Source organism: Lissotriton vulgaris, chromosome 3_1 (genome assembly GCF_964263255.1).
Source record: "Lissotriton vulgaris chromosome 3_1, aLisVul1.2, whole genome shotgun sequence".
Classification (NCBI taxonomy): domain Eukaryota; kingdom Metazoa; phylum Chordata; class Amphibia; order Caudata; family Salamandridae; genus Lissotriton; species Lissotriton vulgaris.
The window spans coordinates 1,476,189,576-1,476,217,334 of record NC_141689.1 but is presented as its reverse complement, the minus strand read 5'-3'; the positions used below and the strand labels follow the sequence as shown (position 1 = coordinate 1,476,217,334).

Sequence of the window (27,759 nt, the reverse complement as noted above, 5' to 3'; positions counted from 1 at the left end):
TTAATTATTGCTGTCTGACAAATGTGTTGTTGTGTAACACGGACATTTCTAAAAATAATAATAATTCATAAAAAGTGCACGGGTACTCAGTGCCGCATTTTTTTAAATTCAGATATACAGACATTATTATGGTTCCGGGGTTGGTTATTAGTATCCTAAAGACCTCCTTGCCAGGGTAATGCACGCATGGAGGCAACAGATTATAGTTTTATGGGTAGGGGCTTTTATCATGTATCTGGATTGGGGAGGGTGTTTATTGGCCCTTCGGATTACAATCTTCAATCTCTCATGAATGAGATGTAATGTTAATTTCGATTTATATATATATGACAGACTCGCCACCCCCAATCTTTTGACGAGTTTGATTGTTTTTGTTTTGAAATAGTAAAATAGTATCTACATTTCAGAGGATAACTGTTTGCATTAAACTCAAATATTATTGATTGGTTTATGCCCCAACACATCAGTTGCTGCATAGCAGTTAATCCGCCTCATCTTTGCCTGGAGGCACACTTCTGGTCTGAGTGGATAATTTTCTGCCCTGACAGCTGGAAACCCAAAGGTTAATACTATGATTACCAACATAGTTTAAGTAAACTGCTTACACCAATAATTTGAAAACGATTCTGTCGCCAGCATTTTGAGAAAGCTTGAGGCTACGCAAGTACTGTAACTGCTCAAATCTCTGGCCATGGATGACTTAGAAATGCCATAAAAAGGCCTGCTCCTTTGGCAAGGATGGAAAAACAAGAAAAAGGCAAGAATAAAACATTTAAAAAATGTGTCTATGTTCAACCTAACCACACCCACACGGTGGCATGCAAAGTCAACACTAACATAGGATTACCACAGCTAAAGGAAGCACAAGTGTCTAGAATATTAAGAGTTCCAGAACCAGAAAGACATAACCGAGAAAGCAAGCAACGGTAAATGTATTTTTAGCTATGTTTAGTGAGCGGTAACTGCTATTTTTATTTGTTGAAGAAACTTTACATGTCACCTAGATCACTGGTTTGGAGGTTAGAGAAATCACAAACCTTAAGCGAGACAATTAGCAAAGGTAGTCAACAGTGTCTGAGAATCAGCGTAAATATGGCAGCCTGCCAGGCTATGGAGCCTCCTAAAAACCTCAAAAAATGCACACACGTGTTTTGCTCTCTCAGGAAAGAGGCCACAATACCGCCTTGATGGCACGGCTTCCCCAGTTTTATTCCACAAGTGGGAGATGCATTTATAAACCTTGGTTTGCATCAACTGGCTGACTGTGGTACCAAAAGACTGCCTAGAGTATTGCTTGTAAAATTAAGCAATTCACAAAAGCCAATTAGGATCAAAACGAAATGTAAATATCAGTTTACGCAAAAAGAATTATTTAAATAGGATGTCTTAAACAGATGCCAGAGTGTGTTCCTTCATACCTTGATGGTTAATCAGCCTCACCACCTCGCCATGAGATCACAGCCGACGAGATCAGAAAAATGGATGGGGGCCGTGGGGGGGTGCCCACTGGGCTAGTTTGTTGGTGTGACTAAGAACATAACTCAACTACTGCTATAAGTTTCTCCCAGAACATCCCAGTGGCAGGACCATGCCTACTTTGAAACACTTTTAAAGGTTTAGAATGCTTCAACAATGTGCACTGCCTCTACAAAGAAAGAAACTGTAGGATGGCGCCACACATCAGTGTGATAACTTTTCAAAAAAAGAGACTGACTCACAAACATACAACAGATGCAGGGGGCAATAGGTGTACTGTAGGTAGATGGGACCGGTTAATGGAGGAACTAACTAACTTACAGGATTAATTTTACTCTCACAAGGGTAACTATATACATGCAGGAGAGTTGAGCCACTGCTTTTCAGCAGTGCAAAGAAGGAAAAATAAAATAACAGGATGTTGTTATTTTATATTTCCATGCTGAAGCAGGTTTTGGGGCGGGACGGGGCTTGGTAGCCACAGCCAGCTAGGGGGAGGCGGAAATATGTGCACTTACATGTGCATGACGATTTGGCCGGCAAAACAGCCATGCGCTTTTAGCATGTTCTCTAACAGGCTGTAATGCACAGCCTGGGTGGAGAACATGCACAGGCTTCCCACTACCTGTCTGAGCGCCGAACCACGGCGCCCAGACCAATCACGACGCTGCAGTCATGGTGAAAGCAGCGTTGTGACTGGCTTAGGAGAGTCTGTGTACTTCCTGACTCCAGGATAGAAGCGGACAAAAGATGACAATGGATGAGAGTCAGCAGCCTTACAAAGGTAAGTGTTCTATGTTTTTTAAAATCACTCTCATTCCTGCCACCCCTGTTAAGTGCCAGCCACTGGGAAAATAAAGGTCCGCAATGAGCAGAAAGAGGCAAAATAACGGGCCGAATGAGCAGAAAGAGGCAAAATAGAAGTCAGAAACAAGCAGCAAGAGACCGAATAAAGGTCAGGAGTGAGCAGAAAAACTAAAAATAATGGTCAGGGCGAGAAGAAAGAGGCAGCATAGATGGCAGGAGCGAGCAGAGAAAAGGCAGAGAAGAGGCAAAAAAACAAGGAGAAAACGAGCAGAGGCGGAACAAAACCAAAGGCAGCAGAGAGTAGAGGTCTGCAAGAAAGCTGGACAGGAGGGCCGTCACAGGGGGACCTAGCACGAGGACCTGCTCCTGTGTGTCCCCCTACTTTTTTTACTGCACACCCACTGAGACCTACTAATACACTCACGCACCCACTCATGGAGCCCACTCACGCAACTCACAGAGCCACTCAAACACCTATTCACCCATTCACAGACCCAATAAGACACACACAAACACACTCAGATACTCATCCATCCACTCACAGATACTCATGTTCCCATTCACAGACCCATTCAGACATTCATGCACCCGCTCAAAGATCAACTCAGACCCATGCACCCACTCCCAGACCCACTCAGACATTTATGCATGCACTCACTCTGATGTTTACACGGCCACTCACCTTCCTATACAGCCACTCACACACCCACTCTCAAAGGTTACAATTAGGAAATTTAAAAAAATGTAAAACTCAAAATTCACTGAAACAAACAAAGGTTACCGGGACATTCTAGTTAGGCTCCGAATTCACTAGGTCAAAACCACTGAAATTCATCAACTAACTATAACTTACGCCCCAGCGATGCACTGCTTAGGACTTCACATAGTGCATCACTCATGACATGGTCAGTGACAACATTGATGACATCTCAAAAAACATTACTGATATCATCCACAGACCCAATCACACCACATAAAACCTTTCATACACCCATTCACATACCCATTCAACTACTGACACTCACCCATACCGCCAGTCACAGACCCATGCAGCTACTCACAAACCCACAAAACCGCTCCCACTCACAGACCCACACAGCCACTCACATACCCATACAACCACACAAACATACCCATCCACACACCCACTCACACAACCATGCAGTCACCAATACAGGCACTCACTCTGCCAGACAGCTACTAACAGAGCTACTGACTCACCCATAGTCACTCACATGTCCATTCATTTACCTACAAAACCACTTACATACCAATTCACACATCGAAACAATCACCCACGTGCCCACTCACTCATCTATACAGCCGCTCACACTCATCCAGTGCAAAACAGCCTCTCACCAATATACCAAAACAGCCACTCACTTACCTGTACATCCACTTACACATCCAGTCACTCACCCATAAAGCCATATACACAGCCACTCAGTCACCCATAGAGCCACTACCACACACTCATCCACTCAGAGCCATTCACACAGCCATAAGTCACCAATATAGCAACTCACACACATATCCACCCATAGAGCCACTCAGTCACCAATATAGCCACTCCCACACACACTCACCCACCCATACAGCCACTCCCACATTGATAGTCACCGTGCCACTCAGATGACAAATTAGAAACAGTATCACTCAGTAGTAAAAAAAAGAATAGTAATTTAACTTATGCATACGTTTAGTATATATCGGTAACTCTCTGAAAGTTTTACAAAAGTAAACTCGCTGGATGATGTTATCAGTGTTGTCATTTGAGATGTCATCAGTGAGGTCACTGACCATGTCATGAGTGATGTAATATATGAGGACATAAGCAGTGGATTGCGGGGACATAAGTTATAGTTCGCTCAAAATATAACAAAAAAAACAGTAAGGACGACTGGTGACCTCTGGTGCTTGAGTAGAGAACAGCTTAGTCGGGTAAAATGAAATTAAACATATTGGAGGAGTCGCTAATGGTGTTGGCAGTTGGGGAGACAGGGTCCAACTTACAGTGCACAATATTCAACAATTCGAAACAGAACACACGTTGCAGTATACGCATACCCAAAAGTTGACCGCAAATAATAGATATAACAGATATGCCCAAATAAAAAAAGCTTATTTTAGGAGCAAAAAATAATGTTGATATGTTAGCATATAGTTTTCTTTCAGATATAAAGCCAAATTTTGGAAAGCTCCAATCTTCACAACAAAATGTAAAATTCGATTTGTGAATATTTTCAATTGCTTGGTAATTAAATTAAATATTTCATAATATAGGTATTTGTTTTATAAGTACGTGTTTATTGTGTATTGTTTGGAGGTTAAAATCGTAGACACGCTTAGGCCGAGGTCCCTGGCTTCAATGGTGGTTGGGTGAGGGGAAGGGGTCATCAGGACTCAAAAGGATTAAATAACCACTGCCCTAGACCGAGAAGTTACCAATAAGTTGCTGTACACTTAATAGCCACTAGATGTCACTGGTGTCGCAGCATCTGCTTACAACAATCAGCCAGGGGCTATGCAGGGCTCAGCAAATACACAAGTTTTATTAACTCAGCAAAGCAGAGGATTTAAACTAACGAGTACAGAATTTACTTTTGACGCATTCAACTGGAACTCTTTGAAGAATTTTTTAAACTATTAAAACAAATCTGAACTTGCAAAATCAAGCTAAAATGTCCTGGTTTTTTTAACGTTTAAATGAAAAATAAAAAATAAACATTACGGGGTACTTCAACGTAGCCTCATCGATGTCTCAAGGCATGTGCTGTGGCTCAAGACGAAGTCCATCAAATATCTCGAAAAAGCGCCTTTAAAAAAAAATCTCCCAAGAGAGCCTGTAAAAGTCAACTCGTCACTCTTTTCTATTAGAAGCCATAATGTGCACAATATTTTTCGGTTTTTTTTTGGGAACACTGGTATCCCTAGTTTAACTTCCCAAACCTGGTTATATGTATCTGTGCCTTATTGTTGGAAAAGTAATTTTAAATCCAGTCTAAATAATTTTCCTCGACCTTGGCTTTGGTAACCTGCTTCTCCTGTAATTGCATAAAAGTTGCATTTTGCTTAACGGTTTTTGCATTTCATTAACTTTTCTTGAGAACATGAGCTTGTCTTACTACGTTTACACTGCGAGTGACAACTGTAATGTAGGTTCTAAATGAGGAAAAGGGTATGGGAAAGGTAGGTCCATGTTTTTCAAAACCGGCAGGGCGAGGTGCCCCTTTTATGGATTATGTGCACTAGTAAATGAAGCTTTCCAGTACCTTCAGTCATTAGGCGGGAATGAAGGGCAGAAAAGCCCTCTGCACCATGCCACAGTCTACTATCTGACTGTGTGGCTAATAATTAAAGACGGATTACTAGGGAACCCCCACTCTATTTTGAGGACAGAGGGGATTCAGGGACTCTCAAATCGACACGTGTATGTTCAATTCTAGCGAATACTGCCCTCCTGCGACAAGGAAGCAGTAACGATTTCAAAGGCTCTTGGTGAACATGTAAAGGGAGTCATGCCAGTGGCGTGGCGAAACATGAGGAATGAGGTCTGCTACGTTCATTAATGGGCCACTCAAACCCTGTCAGACGGAGTGTAAAATGGCTCAGAACTCACGACTTGGAGACGGAAGGCCTCCTGCACAACAGGGGATCTGGGGCCCTGTGCTATGCCCACGGGTAATGCTACCTACTACCTACACCCTTTGCAGTCCTTTGCAGTCAATGGGAATGTAAATTACAAACATTTAAAATACATTTTTTTTTCTAAAGTTAGACAACACTTATCAGACGTGTTCCTCTATTCATTGACATTCATAAGCAATCTCAATGACAGAGAGTAAAAAGAAAACGTGGGGAGAGTCCACTGTAATTTACGGTGAGGCCCAAAAGACTGGAACGCACACGCCCAGAAGCCACTCGGCTCCAAGGCCATTTTATCAAAAACGTTTCACATCAGAAGCTAGGCACATATGCCATCTGTTGGCATTCCAATTTTCACTGGGAAACTCCACGTTTCCACAAAACATGCCCTGCCTAACTGCATAATGATGCACTAATTTACAGGCAGTCTCATTTTAAACATTGCTAACATCAGGAATGTCACCTCTCAAAGACACTCAACAATCAGATGTACCTATGCCATGAGCTCAATGTAATGTAGTTGGCATGCTTTTTATTTGTGAGTGTCTTAAAGCGTTAATTGGCTTTCTGACATAGAGGGTCGTACGTCTATGATGTTTTAATGGAAGATGTCGAATCGGGGGTTTTATTTGTCGCAGCAGTGCACAAAGAGCAAATACTGTGATTCTGAAATCATAAATGTCATTATAATTTTGGCTTCTACTATTAAACAGGTCATGCAGTATTTTTTCACGCGGAATTACTTTCCACTTGTGGTGTCCTGAGTTTGCTCGTATGTAAACAGATGTATCAGTATGTTTCAGTTAATGCCGTGTTTCGTATGCTTAACAGAGTGCGGAAGTACTTGATAAAAAAAGTGTGCTGTTTTCACCGCTGTCAGGAGAGCATATGAACAGCAGGCGACCCGATAATTAACCTGTGTTCTGGCAAACTGCACACATTTGAAGCTCCCTTCCCTAAACGCCTCTCTTAAAAAGGAGAAAAACAAACTAAATTCATATCTGCCATGTGGGCATCGGCAGAAAATTGTCATTTGCTCGGATTTCGTGGTTGTTCGGGCATGCATTTCCAGCAAACCAGCCAGCATGTAGGCGCGGGTGCTGACAAGGACATTCTTTAATCGAATAAAGATTTGAAATCTTTGCAGGTTTCTACAGCCTTGCTTTGCTGTACCGTTCGTGCCAAAAAACAAGAAAGGAGAACGCGCCCTTCAGCAAATACTTTTGCAGGGAATGAGCTCAGGCAAAGCCCAACAAGTTTGGAGGCAGGCTACTTATGAAGCAGATGTTCTCGAAAGAGCCAAGCGCTCCAGGCAAAACAATTCCATCCGGACTAAACAACGTGTAAATCTATATTTTTGGTAAAGTAAGTTACACTTCATCAGTACACGTTATACTTAATTTTTAATGAAATTGGTCAAAAGTACTACCTCGCGTCTCTATTAAGTTTAAGACGACAGAAAGCAGACGTGTGCGTCACTTTAGTAATCTGTATATAAAAAATAAAATAAAAACGGTAGGCAAAATGAAACGCCATCTGTTGAATGGGTCTTGCTTCTTCCTTATTAAGGTAAAGACAGGCCTGTTCCGTTTCTCAGAACACTAATGGCAGCGGTAAAGCTAATTAGGAAACGCGAGAAATAACCATGGCGCGCGCACAGGCTCTCACAGAAACGCTCCAGAAACCAGGCACGACGCTTCACTGAGAAGCAGGACACACGCAGCAAACAGATTATATAGGGAGGGGGTGGAGAGAAACGGTTAAAAATGAGGGGAAAGTGTTCAAAAATGACAGTCCATGCTGTACTTACCAGTGTCTGAGGTGTCCCATTCTCTTCTACGGTGCGTCTCTTCTATGCACCCTGCACACTGTTTTTTGCTTGATTTAAATTACTGGAAGTTTGCAAGCATTCATAAAATGGCTGCATTGTTCAGTCAGAAGAAACGTGCTATGAATTTGAGCTGCAATTGTTAAGAACATTAACAAAAAAGGAAAAACACCTAAAGAATTCCTTCCTTTCATGGTGAAGATTAAATATCCATGTTGGTGTATTGAATCATGGAGCTGCCCTGGACGGTTCTGCTGCTGTTGCTTCTCAAAGTTCCTGCTGCTACTGTAAAAATTCTGCCACATTCTCCTCTTCTGGTCGATTTTTCAGCAAAAACAGAGCTGAAATGGCTGGCAAACGACTCCTTCCTTCAGAGAAAGCTCCACTGTCTCCTTCTGCAGTGAAATGAACCAAGCTCCCACTGTCTGCCTGCTCATTGCATGAGTGACAGTCTTGCCAGCCAATCAGCTTGGGTTTTTCTGGAAAATCACCCCTTAATTTATTCAAAATTAGGTCACATGACACTATATGCAATGCTATTGGCTAAAGAAGCATGTGGTGTTACAGCCTAATCAGGCTAAGGCCACCCATATATGCTGCCTTGATGCAAGGCACCTCCTTGACTATAAACCTACTGTGGATATTAAAAAATGCAATAAGAATGTGCAACAGACTTACCAGAGAATCCCAACTATTAAAGGGCCGGAGTTCAATGATCTTCTGAGCCTTTTTCTGAGAGCACTGAGGGATCAAAGACAGTTCATCCAGGGTAGCATCTTGCAGGAAGGAAACTATTTTATCTTTGTACGATTCATCCATAGTCTCTTCTCCACTGCTGTAGTCCTCATCCAGGGAGCTATTGTTATCAGAGGAGGAATCTTCGCTTTCTGAGAACTTTCTTTCCCTTTTAACATTCCAAAAGCCTGCTCTGCCTTTCTGGTTTTTGCCGTATCCATTCTGTTCTCTGCCAGACGTCTGCTTCATCTTTCCTTTAGAGTGTGTTCTATTTTTCTGGCTTCCATTGCCTCTTTTTTGGGTCGCTCTGTGTATGTTTTCTGTGTATGCAATACAAATAAACGTTTGTCAGGAAAACTCAAAAGTAACATGCATAATATGTGCTTTAAAAAAGTATGTAAAGTGACACACTAAAGGGGCCTTTCTGAAAGGTCAAGACGTTGGGGTCTGAGACAGCGGTTTTATGTTCAAAACCAGTGTTGACCTTTCACCTTGTTATTGGCAATACGTTTTATTGTAGTCTAAACAAAGTATAAACACTACTAAGAAAATGAAATATAAAAAGGGATAAACTATTCATATTCTCTTTTTTTTGCAGTACCCTTATTTCAAAAGTATGCAATTTTATCAGTATGAACAAAACAGGACTACACAAAGCTTGCACTTAAGAGGCTGGAAACACGTTTACTTATTAAAGAAAAAACATTGATGTCACAAGAGCAAGACAGAAAATGTTTTTCAAGACTTGTGTATAGCTTCTGTAAATGAACGCACCGAGCCCTCTATTCATTTTAGCAGCTCTGTGTGGGCCGCACAGGAAAACGCGTGCTGACGTCAGACGGCGTACAGGTGCAGCCAGGGACGTTCACGAGGAACGGCACGTGACGTTCATACTACCAAATACCGATTCAGTAGCCAATAATACCGCCCAAAGCCTGGGAGCAAACGCTACTCGAACCTTAAGCTGGACATTATTTAATGCACTTTGCACTCATATATGAAAGAAAGGACGGGCCTATTCTGGTCAAAGCATTGCACTCCCCCCCCCCCCCCCCCCCCAAAGCCATCATTTCATCATGTAAAATTAAATTAGTGAAACCCCGAGGCGTTAGTGCTGGAGTACTGTGGCAAACACTAGAACAATGTTATCAGCACCATAGACACCCTGCTTGAGGTAGGAAAAGGCTTATGCATCTCCGTGGGCATCAACTCCTGACAAATGAGGTTACGCTGATGTACATTAAATGTATTAATCAAAAGCAGGGTTTACAAAGGCCACGTATTACTTAAAATAAAGAAACCGATGAATAGACAGATGTTTGCCTTCATGTGTTTGGGTGCTATTATATACTCGCTTTGTTCCAAACCTCTCATGTTAGTGTGACGGCTCATGGGTACAGTGAACATCTGCTCAATGTTGGCACCCTCCCTCTTCATGCGGGACATTCACATTCGTTATTAACTCTTCTTACCAGCCTGTGCACGTCAGAGATTGCAGCTGGAACACGTGGCCCACTCGCGACCCTTAAAATGAACTGTTCTCATAACAAAACAGGCACACGCTGTCTTTGGGGCTAATAATGTGTCACTTCACTAACTTTCGTTTTCCCATTTGTTGCGACGCTGGGATAGATAGAGCATCTTCACTTAACTGCATTTACAACACTCCTACTGTTAAATAATGAAACCTAAAAAGATTTTTTAAAATGCAGGGTGTGAGCACACAACCTTCCCCAGCTGAAGCTTCTGCACAGTGGCAATACATCCTGGCCACAGTGTGGCAGTTCCAGCAAATAAAATCCTACAAACAAATACAAACGTATAGGTTAACTAGGGCGTGCTGTTTTGGAGTGGAGCCTGCTAAGTAGAACCGATCACACGAAAAGATCCTCTCTAAATCCATTTTGAAATATAACCCTGAGGAGGAAAACTGTAAACGGTGTCCCAAAGGTAAAAAGCATCTTTGGCGGGGGAAGCGGTGGAAGGTTGTCATTGCAATACGGGTAAAAAGAACAAAAAAAAAAAAACATGAGTGAAGGTTGGGGCTCTAAGGAATCCAGTCCGGGGTGTGTTCACAGAGCGTTTGACAAAGCGCGCACAGTGTCTAACGGGCAAAAAAGGAAAAATTGCGGTGAAAAAAATGTGCTTACTTATGAAAGTTTGGGGGCAGTCCTAAAAGCAGCATCGCTAATATTTCGGGGTTAATGGGATTGCTCACAACGCAGCTAAGCACGAGAATTGCAGTTTTCTGCAAAGAGTGCCAACACATAACTGGACGAGTCCAGAGACCGCTTTCCTCCAATTACGCCAGGTCCGCTATTTAAGCGCCATGGGGTGTGTGATGCCTGAACCCCGGCTTTCAAATGTAGAAAGGTTACGAGGACCAAATTAATGCAGCCACCGAACGACCTTCAGGGGTCACAGCAAACTTTTGTACCCGTCCACTGGCACTTATAAATCAACTTTTGCAAAACCGAAGGTGTACACTTTCGGCAAAGTACAGAAACACTAGATGCAGCGGCTCATTATGCCACTGGGTGGCAAGAATAGGCTTGAGTGTTGTGTGGAAAAACAACCCCAGCTGAAGCCAGGATACTAGATCAAAAGTGTGGCCATGAAGTAACACTAGCAAAATGTCCCAATTACAATGCACGCTAGGGTCACTGATGGACGGTTACGTGTGTCTCAAATTAATAACACAAAATATGCATGAAATGTGGAGCATAACTGTTCTCTTCTTGCAGCTGTGGCAAGTATCTGTTCAAAATATTCTTGCTACTTAAGAGCTAGACGCCTACTTATGGGTTGTGCCTTCGAAACTACAACCACTCAAAAGAGGGTCTTCGACAGCAGGGTGTGGAAAGAAGCTATTTTTTATTAACTTAGAACTCTGTGCACGGTTACCCAGCAGTAAGGAGGAGTAAAGTGCCTGTGCTACTCATTAAAACGTGGTGAAATTGGCCATCTCTCAATTAACTAATTTAATTTGCCTGCAAGTCCCTCGTACACAGTACATAAAATGTAACAAAGGTCTATGTCTAAAAGTTAAATGCCACCAGTGGTCTACAGCACCCATTGTACCATCCACATAATAGACCTAGAAAACATGGCTTCTGGCGTAGCTTGACTGAAGCAGACTAAAACATGCTGTCAGGTGTCAAAAAAGACGTTTTGATAGGCAGTAAACCCTACTTTTGAAATATTTATTAGCCGCCCCTAAGTACAACATGTTGTCCACAATGTAGGTGCTTGATAATTCGAAGTGGAACAGGTGTGAAATCAAAATATGCATATTAATCCAGGGACTAGCCACGAAAAGCTACTTTGGCATGGCTTTAGCTGAATTCTCTAAAATGTCAAACAGACTATAAACTTTAATCTGCAACTTTTGACAAGAAATGGTAAAAGTCGTACAAGGGTGTTTTTTATATTTATTAAAAGTCAAATTCATTGGCGAAGCTTAATTTTGAATGAATATTTAGGAAAAGTTAAATGTTCCCTGCCTGAAGATCCTTGACTTAGCCTGTCCGTGGCTGCCTAGCAAGTGCTTAACCTTAATAAGGCATTACAACTGCTCCCAGAGCAGACCAATGGTTTAGACCTGGAAGCAGGATGGACTGGGTGGAGGAATTTGAAACCCTGTTAGCCATGGAGAGACTGTTTGGGTGGACCAAGGAACATCATTAACTTGAACGTCGTTTAACTTGAAAAGGACAGAGGAAAGCCATGCCCATTCATAGTTCAGTGTAAGGAGAGACCTGAAAAAGGGAAAGAAATTGTACCAACGTCCACACTAGCCAGGTTGATGCTAACACCTGTGGGGAGTTAAGCTACCCCGCTGCACTTGTTTGGGCTGGACACAGAGGAGTGGGCTGCCCTTTCCCCTGGACACACCTCTTGGTGGACACAAGAGCTCTGCAACATGGAGAAAAGGTTTACTCATCGTCGAATTCAAAAGAGGGGTACTCTGGGATTGTTTGCAGAGGGGCAAACAGGAACTACTGAAAAAGTGGGTAGAGATGCCCCTGGGAAAATGTTCCTCATTGGTTAGGGAGTGTTCAGGAGCCATGCTCATCAGTGGCAAATGCCATCCTTCAATGTGGAACTTTCAAAGAACCCTCTGCAGAATACCTTTTGGACCTGCAGAAGATAACTGGACATCCTGGCTGTAACCCAAAAAGGATTGGACCTGCTTCCCCATCTACCAAGACATAGAAGTCGGCTTCAAGGGAGAGTTGGGTGACCTCCTGGGTAGCTACAAGGAGACAATATGCAAGAGGACTTTTTCTTTTTTTTACTGAAGTGAGCAGTTGATCAGTACCAACTGGACCTAATTGATGGCCTCTGCTGGAGTCCTGGCCCCTACGTGCTGTCTCTCAAGCCTTGGGAGCCTCAAAGGTGACTCAGAGGAGCAGCAATACAAAGTGTGAAAAGTTGGGACTTTTAGAACATTTTCCAAGATCTCTCTATAGGATTTCGTGGCAGAGGAGTGCAAATTTGATAGACCTTCTTCAGACAAAACTTCTGACATGCTACACCAGAGGATGTTGAGCACCAAAACAGACTGAGTCAGAAAGTAAAATCTTTGACCAGCAGGGGCGGCTGGTGACATTTTAAAGTGGTGGGTGCAAACTGATTTGAAAGCGCGGGCCCCAAGCCACTCAGGCCGGCGGCCACCCCCCCCCCCCCGAGGACCCACGTACACAACACTCAAAGATATGTATTCATACACACAAACATCCATTCGCAACACTCTCCACCAAACATTCATGCATACACGCACGCTCGCTCGCACCAAACACTTTAAAATAAAAGAAAAACACACTCTTACCTTGCTGCCGGTCCCGATCCGCGCCACCTCTGGGCTCTGCTCCCCACACGTCACAGGCTCACAGCGCCCCTGGCCAACCCTGGCGCCAGGGGCACAGGTACCTTCTCGCCCGCAGCACGCCCATTAGGGCTCCCAATGGGCATGCGCGACGTCGCAAAAACACAAGTGAGCATGAGTGGGCACGGGTAAAAATTCACCCTCCGTCCCCACTCATGCGCACTTGTGTTGCCGCCTGTACAATCATGTCAATCAAACAACATGACGCCAGACCGCCAGGCAGGGCGGACTGACGTCATGTTGATTCATTGACATGATTGTCACAGTCTTAACTCAAAAACGCAGAGGGAGCTGCGGGCGGCTTCGGGCAGGGGGGCTACGCCCCGACACCCCAATGGACTAACCGCGCCTGTTGACCAGGATAAACCCACTTATTGTATCAGACACACAATCCAAATCTGAGGGGCCTGAAATCCTGCCTAAATCCTAATCTACCACTTCCATAGATTATCATTGGCATTTAGTGCTTGTTGGCACTATTTTTACGTACACTTAAAAAAAAAGTCTAGTTTCCCTTACTGGATTTTTGTTATTTTAGTGTCATTTTGTTTATTAAATTTCATCTAATTTTCTAAATTGGTTAGACATTTCTACTGTTTGGAGTTTCTGACTGCATTACTGTTTTGGTACTGCATAAATACTTTGCTCACTGTACCAAGCTAAGCCTTTCTGCTCTGTGCCATAGCTAAAAGGGCATTGAGTTCAGTTGAATTTAGTGAATTAGGGGTTCACCTTGACAAGTAAGCGCTATTATTCCTTGAGGTGGGCGACTGCACACACCAAATAATAATCCACGTTCTCACATTGGTTTTCAACAGTGGGAAACAGGACTAATGTTTTGCAGTACCATGCAGTGATTTAACTTGAAATTAAAAATCCCTTACTAAATTGACAGCAAAAAATTACTTTGTTTTTTTAATTGGCTTTTGGCTAATTGGGTCAAATTTTTATTTTATTACCAAATTCATTCTTGCACTCATTTTTTGCACCTTAAGTCTTTGGGGAACATGGAGGTGGGGCAGGCTAACGTGGAGAGACTTCGCATGACAGATTAGAGGAGCATGTGCAAACAGAGAGGGCTGAAGTAAAGCAGGGAATCCAAGAAGGATAAGACCTCAAAGCATGGGGAGAAGTCAGTCAGCTACAGTCCACTTCGAAGGAGAATGAGAATGATGTAGAGGGTTGAGGAGGAACCAAGATCAAATTGAGGAGGCCCCATGCCAGCAGAATTTCCTCCAAAGCGTGGCATCCCCTGGGTTGTCCAGGACAGGGAGCAGAGTGTCCTCTCGTAGTTTGTCCCAGTTGAAGCTCAAGGACAGGCAGGCTGAGAGGTCCTAAAAACTGCAACGGGCTACCCTTGCCATTGAGAAGAAAAAAGTTGTCTTTAGTTTCTGTTGAGGATGCAGCTGCAGTCCTGGCTGCCTAAGTGAAAAAGGCAGCCGCATCCCTTTCACTGGAGGAGAAGGCAGCCCTGTTGGCCCATAAGGGGAGCCAGGGCAAGATGGACCTGAAGTCCCGAAGAGCAACCATATCCAGTGATAGTGGCAGTAATTTAGAAGTGCTTACGAGAAGCAAACACAGGGATCAAACATCCCAAAATGCTGGGTGATTAGGTATATATTTAGAGATTATTTTGATAAGTGGTTTGAAGCTTATGAGGTGACCTTATGTATGCACATTTTCCCTTACGGTGCTGGAGGGGAAGGGGGGTGGTGGTTAAGCCTGTAGATGCATATTTCCATTATTGGGAGGGATAAACTACAAGCCCTAGATGCAGCAGACCAGTTTAGTATGCCCCCATGAAGCATGCCTTCACATGCAAATTTGATCTTACTCTAGAGAAGTCTTACCAGACGTTCAGGGATAGCCAGAAACAGTCGCACTCATTTTGGGAATATGTTGTTAACCTGTCAAGGAAGGCACTGGATGGTTGCTTGATGGGCAGCAAGGTATGAAGAGCTATAACATTAGACCACATCTCGACTAATAGCTTTACAGAGTTATGCCAGCACCTAAAACTCCAACCTCACTACCCATAGGCAGCTTGAGAAAGAAACTGACCTCTAGTTAAGCACAACTGTGTCAACGAGGGTGCCAGGGGTGACCACAAGGAGGGTGGTTCAGGCTCCAGTTGAAGGTTAACAGTGATAACCCCTCAGGGTCCCAAACCTCTGACAAAGGGAAACAGTCCTAACCCACTTTAGGTGGATACCTAGATGGCACAACGTCCTTGAGAGGGTAAGTGCTTTGATGGTCATCAGTCAGGGCACAGGAAGGGGGATGCCTCATGCCACTGGAAGGCACTTACTACTAAACACTCTTGAGGGGTGGCTATTGCAGCCCTAGGGAAAGGTTATTCCCAAGAGGAGAGGGTTCAGAATGCCCTATTGTCTTTGTTGGGATGTGGACCCAGTAGATAAGCTAGTCATCCTGGATAGTTCCAGAAAAACCTCTAGAGGATCACAGTGAATGGGGTCTATGTCACTGCTCTGCAGGGAAACCTGTGTAAGGTGGACCCTAGTGGTGGAAAAGCTAGCCTCCCCAGAACAGTACCTTCAAGAAGAGGTCTGCAGTGTAAGGAATGGGAATGGGTGAGAGGGTACTGGGAGGTGGCATCTGCAGCTCACTGACACGGCACACAGAAGAAATTTGAATGAGGAATAATGTCTTAATGAAACCAATTTAAATGAAAAACTGTGCTTAGGATCAAAAGGTGTGTAACTCAAGAACATTAAGATAGAGTTAAGATCCCAACGATGAAAATGGACAAAGAAGGGAACCTATATATGAGCCCTTTTAAATGGCACATCCCAACTGGTGACTTGAATAGCATTAGATGGTCAGGAAAAAGCAGAAAGGCAGAGAAGGCTGACAAATAGCCTTTAATGTCATAGACAAACAAGATACATCAGAAAATTAGATTGCTTGCTGTGAAGAGGATCAACTAGAGCCTCCGAACAAGGCCATACACTTATACCACCAGAATAAGTTAATTTTTCAGACCGTTGCAGAACAATAACAACCACTACTACTGCAGGTAGTTGAAATACACAACTGGCTTCACTCAATCGTCATACATCAAAGTGTAGGTTGAGGAAATTCAGGTGAAGGACAGTGTCCTGTTGATGAGGGTATAAGCTCAGGCTTAGCAGGTCAGAGTACTACCTCACTCCAGGCCCATCTCAAAACATCCAGATGAGTTTAGCTCAGTACTCCTGACCTTGAAAACTCACAGCAGAAGTGGCAGAGGTGGGGAAGCATACAGAGACCAGAACCTCGATGTAGGCTGAATACAGAAAGAGACTGGAACCCCATTGAAAATGTATCTCCCAGCGAGCCTTGCGGTGGAAGGTTCAGCACCTGATACTGTACATTCTCAGTTGTGGCAAAAAGGCTACCCAAGTCACAGCCCACCAGGTGAAAAGTACTTGAACCCATCTCAGAGTGTAGATGCCATTTGCGGACCGCAATAGGATATCTGAGGAGTGTGTCAGCGTTGACATTGAGCAAATCTGCCAAATGGTCGTCAGAGGGATCCCTTACACCGTCAGAGTCTTAGCACAGCACATGCGATCACACACCATCTGGCTTGTTGCAGTACCACATAGCAGTCATGTTGTCAGTCAGGTCCTGGACTGGATTTCCCTTAATGGACTTTTGGTTTGCCTTCAAAGTGAGCCAAATGACACCAAGCTTCAATAGATGTAGTGCTTCTACCCCCTTGAGCACCAAAGTTGTTTTTACCTCTCTCACGTGTCCCCTGAGTGAAGAGATGATTCATCCAGTACTACTGTGAGCTCTAGGTGGGATAGGGTTAATGGCCTACCACAGGTTAGCTTGAATTCCATCAGCCACACCACCGATCCTGGGCTGCCTCAGTAACAATACAGATGCCGTCTGAGAGACAAGCCTAGTGCTGGACTTACTTCAACCAGAGGTTTCTTACCCAGCCCATATGAGCATAGGTTATGATAGACCAGCAAGAGGCATGAGACCAAGAAGCCTCAGAACAGTCCATGCTGGAGCCCAGGATTGAGCCCAAAACATCAGGATCATAACTTGAATGTACCAGACTTGCAGTGGAAAGAAAAAGCCTGGATAGTAACTGTGTCCGGGGTGGCCCCTAAGAAGGGAGTACTCTGAGTAGGCTGCAGGTAGGATTTTGATTTGCTAATAAGAAATTGCAGGGATTATGGAAGTGTGATAGTTATCATTAATCTTACACATAACATGGCTGCAGCTTGGTTACCCACTGGATCCAGACCTGACATAGGCATCAGGGTTGGATCCGGAGTTGGCGCCAGTGGAGCAAAGTTTGGCATCAGAGCAGGCGGGACCAACATGGCCTTCAGCGTAGGTGTGGAGGTATGGCCCAGTGTCGGTCCAACAGGTTCAGTCAACACCGGGAAATGCCCTACTGGCGGAAGTTCGACTCAGGCCACCTACGACCTGTGAAATTCAGGGTGCACTAGGAATCTGCGGTTAGAGACTTTACTAGTTAGAAGGTTACTGAAGGCAAGTAACTTGTTCTTCTGATAGAGACTTCTAGCCACAGATGCCTCTTCTTTTGAATAGGTAACAAAGCAGTATCTATTTGGAGGTGGGTCTATGAATGGACTCAAACCAGAAAGTCCTGTAGGACAGAGCAGGAAGACCTGACTGTCCAGACAGTAGTGATTTGTGAACATAGAGGGATGTCTACATAACGGCCAGGCAGATGTCCAGGAAAGGGACTCCCTGTGCCAACGCAGTGGTAGCAGACTTGGCCCTGGAAGAATGATCATGCAGTCCTTCAAGAGGCTGCTTTTTAGCTAGTGTGTAGCAGATCTTAATGCGGAGCGCGAACCTGTGGAGTAAGGTTCTCTTCTGCACAGGTTTGCCTTTTCTCGCATTGGTGCAATCATTTCATTTTCCAATCTTTATTTCGACCATTTGGTCATAAAAGATGCACATACAATAAAATCACATGAATTCTGTCAGATTTGTTAAAACATCGATACATGATTTTAAGATCAACACAGACAATAAAAACAGTTATTAAGAATTGAAGTGATTCTAAAGTCTACCCAGCATTTTTTAAAAGACGAATACGCGTATTTATTTGTGGTTTTGTATAGCGCTAGAATCACTCCATCAGGCGTATCTCTGCGCTTTTGACCGGTAACTCCACGAATTTATTGATATACTGTGAGATGTTTAAATTTGATTTTTGAATAAAATGGTTTTTAGTTGCTTACGAAATGTTAGATGTTCACTACATTGTCGTAAGGTCAGAGGCAGTTTGTTCCACATCTTTGGTCCTAGAGTGGATAGAGCTCTACCTCCATGCCTGGCCTTTTTAACATGGGGGACCACAAGTAGAAGGTTGGTACTTGATCTGAGGGACCGCGCTGGGACATAAGAAACAAATCTCCGTTCGAGATAAGTAGGTCCCTGTCCGTTCAGACACTTGTGGATTAAGCAACAAATTTTAAATTTGGCCCTTTGTCTGACTGGGAGCCAATGCAGTTGCTCAAGAAGGGGTTTGGAGGGAGTTCTCGGAGGGGCATTCAGAACAAGGCGAGCTGCCGTGTTCTGAATGACCTGCAGTTTGTCTAGCACTCCTTCATTGGCTGAGATTAACAGACCGTTGCAGTAGTCTATCCGACTCAGTACAAGTGCTTGCACCAAGGTTTTCCTCACTGAGTTAGGTAGAAGCGGGAAGACTTTGCGAAGCAGGCCGATGGTGTGGAAGCATATCCCTGCTATGTAACTGGAATGCTGTTTAAGAGACAGATCTTGGTCCAGTCGAATGCCCAAGTTCTTCACAATCTTCTTGGGTTCAGGGACAGCCCCCAGCTCAGCAGGCCACCAATCCGGAGTCCAGAGTATCTTAGCTTCTCCAAACAGCATGATCTCTGTCTTGCTGACATTGCATTGGAGGTAGTTGGAGGACATCCAATGTGCTACTGCTTTCATGCCAGCTGAAAAAGAGTTCTTAACTTCGGCGGAAAGAGATTTGAAGGGAAACAGGAGTTGAGTGTCATCTGCGTAGGATACGGGGACAAATCCGTATCTACGCAACACTCCTGCCAGGGGGGCCACGTAGATATTGAAGAGTGTAGGGCTCAGACATGAGCCCTGTGGCACCCCCTTAGAAATCTCAATTTCCGCCGAGCGATATGTGCCCATGGTGACTCTCTGGGTACGATCAGCCAAGAAACTCTTTAGCCATTCCAGGGCTTTGTTCTTAAGGCCAGCGCTCGACAACCGTTGAATTAAGATGGAATGAGATACGGTGTCGAACGCTGCCGATAGATCTAAAAGAACCAAGATGACTGATAGGCCCTTGTCCTGGTAGGCATGGAGATCATCAGTAACAGACAGCAAGGTGGATTCAGTACTGTATTTGGGGCGGAATCCAGATTGGGACTCATCCAAGGCATGAACTTGTTCAATATGTCTAGATAGATGTTGGTTGACATATTTTTCTGTGACTTTCCCCAAGAAAGGAAGCAGAGAGATGGGTCTTAAGTTTGTCAAGTCAGACCATGGTAGGGCGGTGTTCTTCCTCAAAGGTCTGACAAGAGCTCGCTTCCATTCTTTGGGGACAGTGCCTGAGATGAGTGAAAGGTTCACTAGTTCTGTAATCAGTAGGCTAAGGTGTTCATCCAAAGTGGGTATTAGTCTGGCTGGTATAGCATCCTCTGGGCTGCCACTTTTGATTTGTTTTATAAGTCGCGATATTTCTTGAGATGAAACAGGGGGAAAGATATCCAGAGATTGTGAGTCTGGTGTGGAGTCAGGGGGGGTAGGTAAGGGGTTCACCGGAGTAATAGTTATAGTTGAAGCCTGATTGGTATATAAAATCTTATCGTAGATTTTATCTATTTTGTTGGTGAAGAAACATGAAATCTCATCACACAACTGTTGGGACGAAGTATCAGGAGCTTCACATGCTGTTGGTTTAGCAAATGTCTGTACTATTTGAAAAAGAACTCGAGGGGAGTTTCCAGCTTCTTGTATTTGGGTAGCAATATGTGCTTTACGCGCGCAGCGAATTGCTTTATGATAGGAGGATAAAGCGCTCCAATATTTTTCTTTGTCTCCTAGAAGATGGGATGTTCTCCAAATTTTCTCTAATTTCCTAGCTCCTTGTTTGAGAGTTCTTAGTTTATCGGAGAACCAGACTTCTTGCTTCCTAATTGGCTTGGATTTAAAAAGTTTTAATGGAGCAATTCTGTCTATAGTTTTCCTGATTTCATCATCAACTTTCTTGAGAGCTGCTTCAGTATCATTTAAATGTCGTATTGTGGGAGGGTTAAAATTATCTTTAAAAGTGGAATTGGTGACTTTGTGCCACTGTCTACGGATGCAAGGTAGTGTGCTGTGGTGCGTGGGTTTATGTGCCTGGGGGGGGGTTATAAATTCCACAACGAAATGATCGGTCCAGCTCACCTGAGTGGCAGGTGGGCATGAAATTGCGTGGACATTCGAGAAAACTAAGTCCAAAGTATGACCAGCCTGATGCGTGGGTCCTTTGTTCTTTAATGTCAGACCTAGCATTGATAGGTCTGTTATCAATGATTGAGCATCATTGCAGTCGTGTTTCTCACCATGGACGTTAAAATCTCCAACTAATGTGAACTCCCCATCATTATTTATATGTGGGGCAAGTAATTCAATTAGAATGTTGGAGAAATTTTTGTAGGTGCCAGGTGGCCTGTAAACTAGGGCACCTTTATAGTTTTCCTTAGAGGACTGTATCTTAAAAATCAGGATTTCTAAGTCAGGGGAACAAAACGCTTCTAAGATTGTTGCTTTTAGTTCATCTTTGTATGCTACAGCGATTCCGCCACCAATTTTTATAGGGCGGTCCAGTCGCAGTAATTTGTAATTACATGGAATTGCAAGAGTAATGGCCGGTGTGCAATGTGGTTTGAGCCATGTTTCAGTAAGAAAACACAGCTCTGGTTGACTAGAGGATATCATATCCCATACCTCCACCGCGTGTTTTGATAGGGACCTTATATTGCATAAGATGTTTTTCCTCCCTTGCGGGGTGGTAACTACGGCAGGTGATGGCATGGGTATCAACAAATCCTCACATTGTATACGCGGAGTCTCAGTGTGAACAGTCGTAAATTGTGCACAGCAGGATTTGCAGGAAAAGCGTGGCCCCCCGGAGACAGCAATCCTCAAACCTGCGCACAGTGGGTCGACGTGCCAGGTAGTGCGATGTGGCGTAGTGGAGTACCCTACTTATTGCAGATTCGGACCCTCCTTCACTCTCGTAGCTGACTTCGTTCCTTATGGCCCGTTGGTCTGTGGGTTAGCAGTGAATTTCCACCCTTTTATGTGTGAACCAGGGAGTGCGGTGGGGGAGAGGGGATGGGAGCAGCGCCTGCTGCAGTCAGTCTCGCCACTTGTGAGCAGGCGATGATTCAGGCCCACAAGATAGTCCCAAGTTTTGTAGATCTGTTCCTGATGCGACAGGTTTCCAGAGAGTGTGCAGCTGTGGCGTGGTGTTGCAGCGATGTCACTGAAACTGGCTATCTCTCCCGTGGCTGCGGCCTGCCTTTCGTCTCTCCCACATGGTTGCTGCCACGCTGCGCTGTGGACACAGGGCTTCTCCTCGGGCTCCCTCCGGTGTTCCCGGCTGCGCGGAGTGGTGCTCAGTCCCCCCTGGCGACTTAGTAGAGCTGTGTGGTATGTGGCCCCAAATGCTCCGGTTACGGCGGCAGGTGGCCCCTATGAAATCCCCAGGCACAGCGAGGTCTCCCATCGCCGGCCACGCCCAAGATTATCGTGCCATTTTCGGCCTAGGTGCGCTCTCACCAGAGAGCGGGGAGAACTGTTCCTCTGCAAAGCGACTCTGTCTTGGGGTCGGTTGTGGCCCCCTGTGTCTCTGTATTGCTATCGCGCTGCGGGTCCAGTCACTCGACTCTTGCAGGGGGGGGGGGAGGGGCCCACCAGCCCGAGGTCCGCAAAGTACCACCAGAGCCCCGGCCTTGCGCACTCCCTCCTGCCGCTCCTCAGTTCCGGAGCTCTGCCCTCCGCTCCCGGGCAAAGCTTCCGCGGTGTGTAGTTATGGCTGGCGGGGGGTCACCGCAGTCAGGAGCAGTTCCCCAGTGATCGGACGCTCTCCTCTATCCGACACAGTGATTTTCTGTGATTGTGCTGCCTCAGGATGGGGATAATGATTGATTAATCGCCCGAACCAAACATTCGTAAAGAATTTGGAAAGTGCAAAAACGGTTGGGCCAGAAACATCGGATTTTAAAATCCTGTACATAGGTGTATATTCCCTGCCACCCAAATTCTTAATCAAGGGAAGCAGCCAATGCTTTCTGGCTGCCTTGTAGGCTGGGCAGAAAAAGATCACATGTAAATCATTTTCCTCTTTATCAACGCAAAGAGGACAGTATTTGGTGGAAGGGACTTGTAACCAGGTGCTTGAGAAGGACCGAAAAGGCAATGTACCGTATCTCCACTGGAGAAATAACTTTCTGGTGAGTATGGGATATATGGGATCGAAAGCCTTCTTAAATCTATAATGATCCTTAGTTTGCAGGAATATGGAAGAGAGGGACCCCTCTGTCTGGGTAGCTAAGGCCCTTGCCCTTTTGTGTTCGTGATACAGATTCGCCAGGGATCTCTTAGAGATTCCTGGTGCTGCATTCGCTGGTTCGGTCCACAATTCAGGGAGCCCCAGATCGGTGCAAATTGACTGGATGTTTTTGACCCAGGGAATACTGAGCGCCTTGGGGTGCTTTAATAGTTCGGCCAATTCCGCCCTATAGTCGGCGAGATCATCGCCGCTCCACAGCCTGCGCCAGAAGGCAATGGGTCTTAGACTTATCTCATCGATAAGTGGCCGTAGCCCTAGATCAAGCCTCAGAGGAAGGAGTGGAGTGCTAGGGGGAAGTGCGGTTATTTGTCTTATAAACCTATTTTCCGTGGAAGACAGGTTCCGACATGGAATATGGCCCCACAATTCAGCCCCGTACAAGATCGCCCCCCTGGCCTGGGCTTTATATATCTGAATTATGGCCCCCAGTGGGCGGTAGGTCGAACCAGTCATCATCCGGGATATACCCCCGGTAATTTGCACTAATTTAAGGTTAGCCCTGCTCTGATGGGTCCCCCAGGACATATTTTCGTTGAGCGTCACGCCGAGATATTCAAACGTGGCTACTCGTTCCAGCCGCACAGCTCCCAGTTGGGGATTCGGGCGCTGTTTGGGGCTCGGATTCAATACCATATATTTGGTTTTTGTGGCGTTGATTTCCAACCCTCTATCCTGGCAGAAGGCCACAAAGGCATCGAGTATCCTTTGGATGCCCATGGGTGTTTTAGATATTAACAATGTGTCGTCCGCGAACATTATTGCGGGCACACCGTTGCCGTTTAATTTGGGGGCATCTGTGTAGTCTGTGGCGTTAAGATGGGCGATTACCCCGTTGACAAAGAGGCAAAACAGGGTCGGCGCCAGCACACAGCCCTGTCTTACCCCTCTGCCAACGGGGAATCTATCAGTCAGTTCCCCCGACCTCCCACACCTCACCTGGGCATAATTGTTATGATGCAACCTCTGCAAGGTCAATAAAATATCTGGTGGTACGCCCATCCCTGCCAAGATGATCCAAAGTTTTCCCCTGGGCACGAGGTCGAAGGCGGCCCGTAGGTCCACGAAAATCGTGTACAAACTACCGCCCTCGAACCTCACTGTCCTCCAATAGACCAGGTTCAATCTAAAAACCTGGTCCACAGTCGATACCCCTTTCCTAAATCCTGCCTGATAGGGACTGAGGGCGCCCACCTCCTCTATCCATTCCTGAAGCCTATTCAGGAGAACCCTGCCGAACAGCTTCTGCGCTACGTCTATCAGACTAATCGGTCTGTAGTTGGCTGGGAGGAGGGGGGATCCCTTTTTGAAAATCGGGACCACCTCAGCCCCCAGCCAAGTACTAGGGATTTCCATCCCACCGAGGATACCGTTAAAAAGAGCAGCGAGGTAAGGCGCCCAGACGGTGGGCTCCTGCTTAAACAGGTCTCCCGGTAGCCCATCCAGTCCAGGCGCCTTCCCCGAAGCCAGGCCTGAAATAGCAGCAGTGACCTCACTCAGTGTTATTGGATCCACCTGAGGGCCCAGCCTCTCCGGTTCGATTGGGGCAGGAAGTTCTCCAGACTCAGCGCTATATAGGGACTGGAAGTGGGCCTGCCACACTCCAGGAGCTATGTTAGGCTCCACTGCCGAGTGTAGACTCCCTGATCCCCCATTCACAATTCTCCAGAACAGGCGTTGATCTTGAATTGCTAGGGCCTTTGTAAGTTCTTCCCACTGATTTTCCTCCCATTCTATTTTGGCCTGAGCAAGAAGCTTCTTGTAGGCTTGCCTGCGTTGCTTAAGGCGTTCCCCTCCTGTGCCCTCCTTAATTGCTCCAAGGAGGTCTGTTTTGGCCCGTCTACAGGCTACATTATACCATTGTGTTTTACCTTGGCACCTCTCCCTTGACTTTCGTATGTTACGAGTAAAGTGGGGTGCCGCAACTTTTATAAGTTCCTCATGGACAACACACAGTTTGCTCCTTATATCTATTTTATTTGCCACACTGTCAAGATCCCCAACAGTTTCCAGGATGGGAGTAATCTCTGCATAAAGCAGTGGGAGTTTATCCTTGCTTGTGACCATATGCTCCCACCTAATTCTTCTCCTACTGTTATCTAGGAGGAGCGTGGGGCGATTCCCTTCCTCATGGGTCACTGGGGCCTGAGGTGCTGGATGGGCAAGGTCTAACTCGAGGGCATTGTGGTCACTGTCCAACCTGTCTATTACCCTGAAGTCCTGTATTGTTGACCATCTCGCCAATTGGACCAGGACATAGTCCAAATGGGACTCTCTTCCCCGCCGATTGTAAGTATTTTTGCCTGGTATATCGGATTTAATTCGCCCATTACACGCTCTGAGTCCAAACCTTAACGTGAGGGCAGTGATTTGCAGTGCCAGTGGGGTCCAAGCTTTCGGAGATGGCACATCAACCCATGGTACTGCCCACCTAACTTCTTCTTCTGATAAGAACCCTTCCTGGAGGCCGGGGAGTGGCTCAAAGTGAGAGTTAAAGTCCCCACCCACCACATAATATGAATCAGTCGACAGTTCAGATAAGAAGTTCGAGAGTTCATCAAAGGTCGATGATTCTTTTGCCATTCCCATCGGCCTGGAATAGATGTTGACCAGCAGGAGGTTAGCTTTGTTTGGCCATGTTAATAAGACCGCAAGGATGTCATCAGAGTTGAATGGGCGCCGTGTGGCCACACAGCCCAGGTGCGCAGCAACCCACGTCGTAAGGCCCCCTGATCGGCGGCCTTTGCCTTCCCACCTTGCTGGGATGAAAAATGACGAATAGCCTTGGTGTCCATAGTCCTCTCTGGCCCAGGTTTCCTGGAACATGCAAATGTCACCAGTTTCTATGTACTTTGCCCAAGCCGGCTCTTCCAGTTTGTTAGCTAATCCCGCGATGTTCCAGAAAATTATCTTCAGATGTTCGGAGGTGGCAGATGCCATACCATGAGGGTTGGAGGAGGTGAGTCCATGCCCCACTTCAATTGTGGGACCTGTAGTGGGGGCAGCAAAAAATGCATGTGGCACCGGTGGTCTTGGCGCACCATTGCCCACAAGGAAAGGAACCGTAGTTATCCCCTCAGCAACAACTACCCCATCAGTGGCTTGGTGAGAAGATTCGGTTCTGCCATGGTCTGAAGCAGCTGGATCATTCAGGGGTCCAGAAATTGAACCGGAGGACACAGTGGGGGGTTCCAGGGGGCCACAGGAGCCCGAGACCCCTGGCACTGTCTTACAGACGGTAAGTCAGTCGACCCCATCCAAACCGTTCAGGCAGTTAAAGCGATTAAAATCGCAAAAAGGTGTTTCCGGCGGTTGGAAGTACGGGCGTTGTAGAAAGCCTTTGTGTTTACGTCTGTGTTCCACCCTTGTCCAGTCATCGTGTATTGGGACCTGGTGCCTGGGAATCGGGGGGAAGAAAAAAGATACTGGGAGGGTCTGTATGGTGGAATCAAGGGATCGGTTCATTCCTCCACAAATGTGTCGTACCGTGCCCGGATCCTTAAAGGTTACCATAATACAGTCCCCCACTATGGTTTTCCTGGTCTTCCCTAGCCATGGAACCCTTCTCACCATGATGATTTCGTTATTAAAATGGGATGGCAAGGGTCGGTTCCAGTTAAGCCATTTGATTACCTTTTTCTTAAGGGATTGGTAGTCCTCATTTTCCCCTGATCTTAAGTGGGGGGCACCAGCTAAGACCACCATTAATCTATTAGCTTCAGGCGGGAGGTCTGGCCTTCGTGGTCTGGGAGTTGGGCAAACGGGCGTGGGTGGGGGGGGGCGTTAACCTGATCTTGATGTATTCCAGAGGACTCTATTTGAGAGCTATGGGAGGCTAGGTCCACTGGGTGGGTAGGTCTGTTGCTTTGGTTATTGTGCCGTGCCTGGAGTTGGATGGCCATAAGGGGTTGCAGAGGGGGGGAAGGCGGCGGGTTTCTGGGGGGGGCTTTATTGGCATTAGTTGCAGCTTCTGCTTTGGGAGGATCCCCAGCAGAGGAATGGGTTCCCACTAGCTTTGTCTGCTTACTTACTAGAGTGTTCAAAGTGGTAAGAGAAGTTTCTAGTAGGGTGAGCCTGATCTCGACTTTTTTTAGGCTGTCGGTAATGGGCTGCAAAAGGGAGCGGAGTAGGAATTCAATGCTCCCTTTGGCAGAGAGTGGGAGGTTTAAGTTTGATGAAATTACCTCTGGTTCTTTAGTGGTGGCCGTTATACTGGGGTTTAGGGGCTTAAGCGGTGGAATGGTAGGCACTATCTCCGTAGGCTTCCTCGATAGAGCGGTGTTAGTGCGTTTCTTGCCAAAGTCAAGATGTGATATTTTGGATTTCCCCCGCCCCCCCACTGTCTTCCGAGCACGTTTACTGGGTGGGGGCCTATGTAACTCCGCCACTACATTTAATTTGGACTTGCTCTTATTAGCCAATTGCGTAGGTGGGGTTTGAGTTACCAGGTTAACAGGGGTATGGGAGAACTCAAGAGGGGCTGGCTCTGTGTTTTTTCCGAGCGCTATCCCTGGAGTGGAGGGGATTTCCCTTAGTAAGACGGGGAAGTCCTCGAGTGTCGATTTAATTAGACTGCTGGGTGGAGTGCCTTCCTCTTGAGTGATGGGGTAAGGAATGATATCGGTCAAGGGCCTGGTTTTCATAGATTCAATGGAGCGCCTGCGCTCCACCCTACGCTTCTCAAGCGAGCTTTCCTTGTCCGCTTCTCCTTTAGTGGGTTTAAAGTAATTATCCAAAGTCCCAGAGCTGGAGGCGCCATCCCTTGAGGGGGTT

At 45.8% G+C, this 27,759-nt stretch overlaps 1 protein-coding gene across 1 annotated transcript in view; it reads right to left on the bottom strand.

Annotated features, from left to right (window-relative positions):
* The window catches only part of SMARCAD1 (SNF2 related chromatin remodeling ATPase with DExD box 1), an 833,806-nt gene that overhangs the window by 401,597 nt on the left and 404,450 nt on the right, over nt 1–27,759 (bottom strand). The window contains exon 9 of the mRNA XM_086961941.1: nt 8,435–8,811. Within this exon, the coding sequence (XP_086818067.1) occupies nt 8,435–8,811 (377 nt within the window). The remainder of the gene's footprint in view (nt 1–8,434; nt 8,812–27,759) is intronic.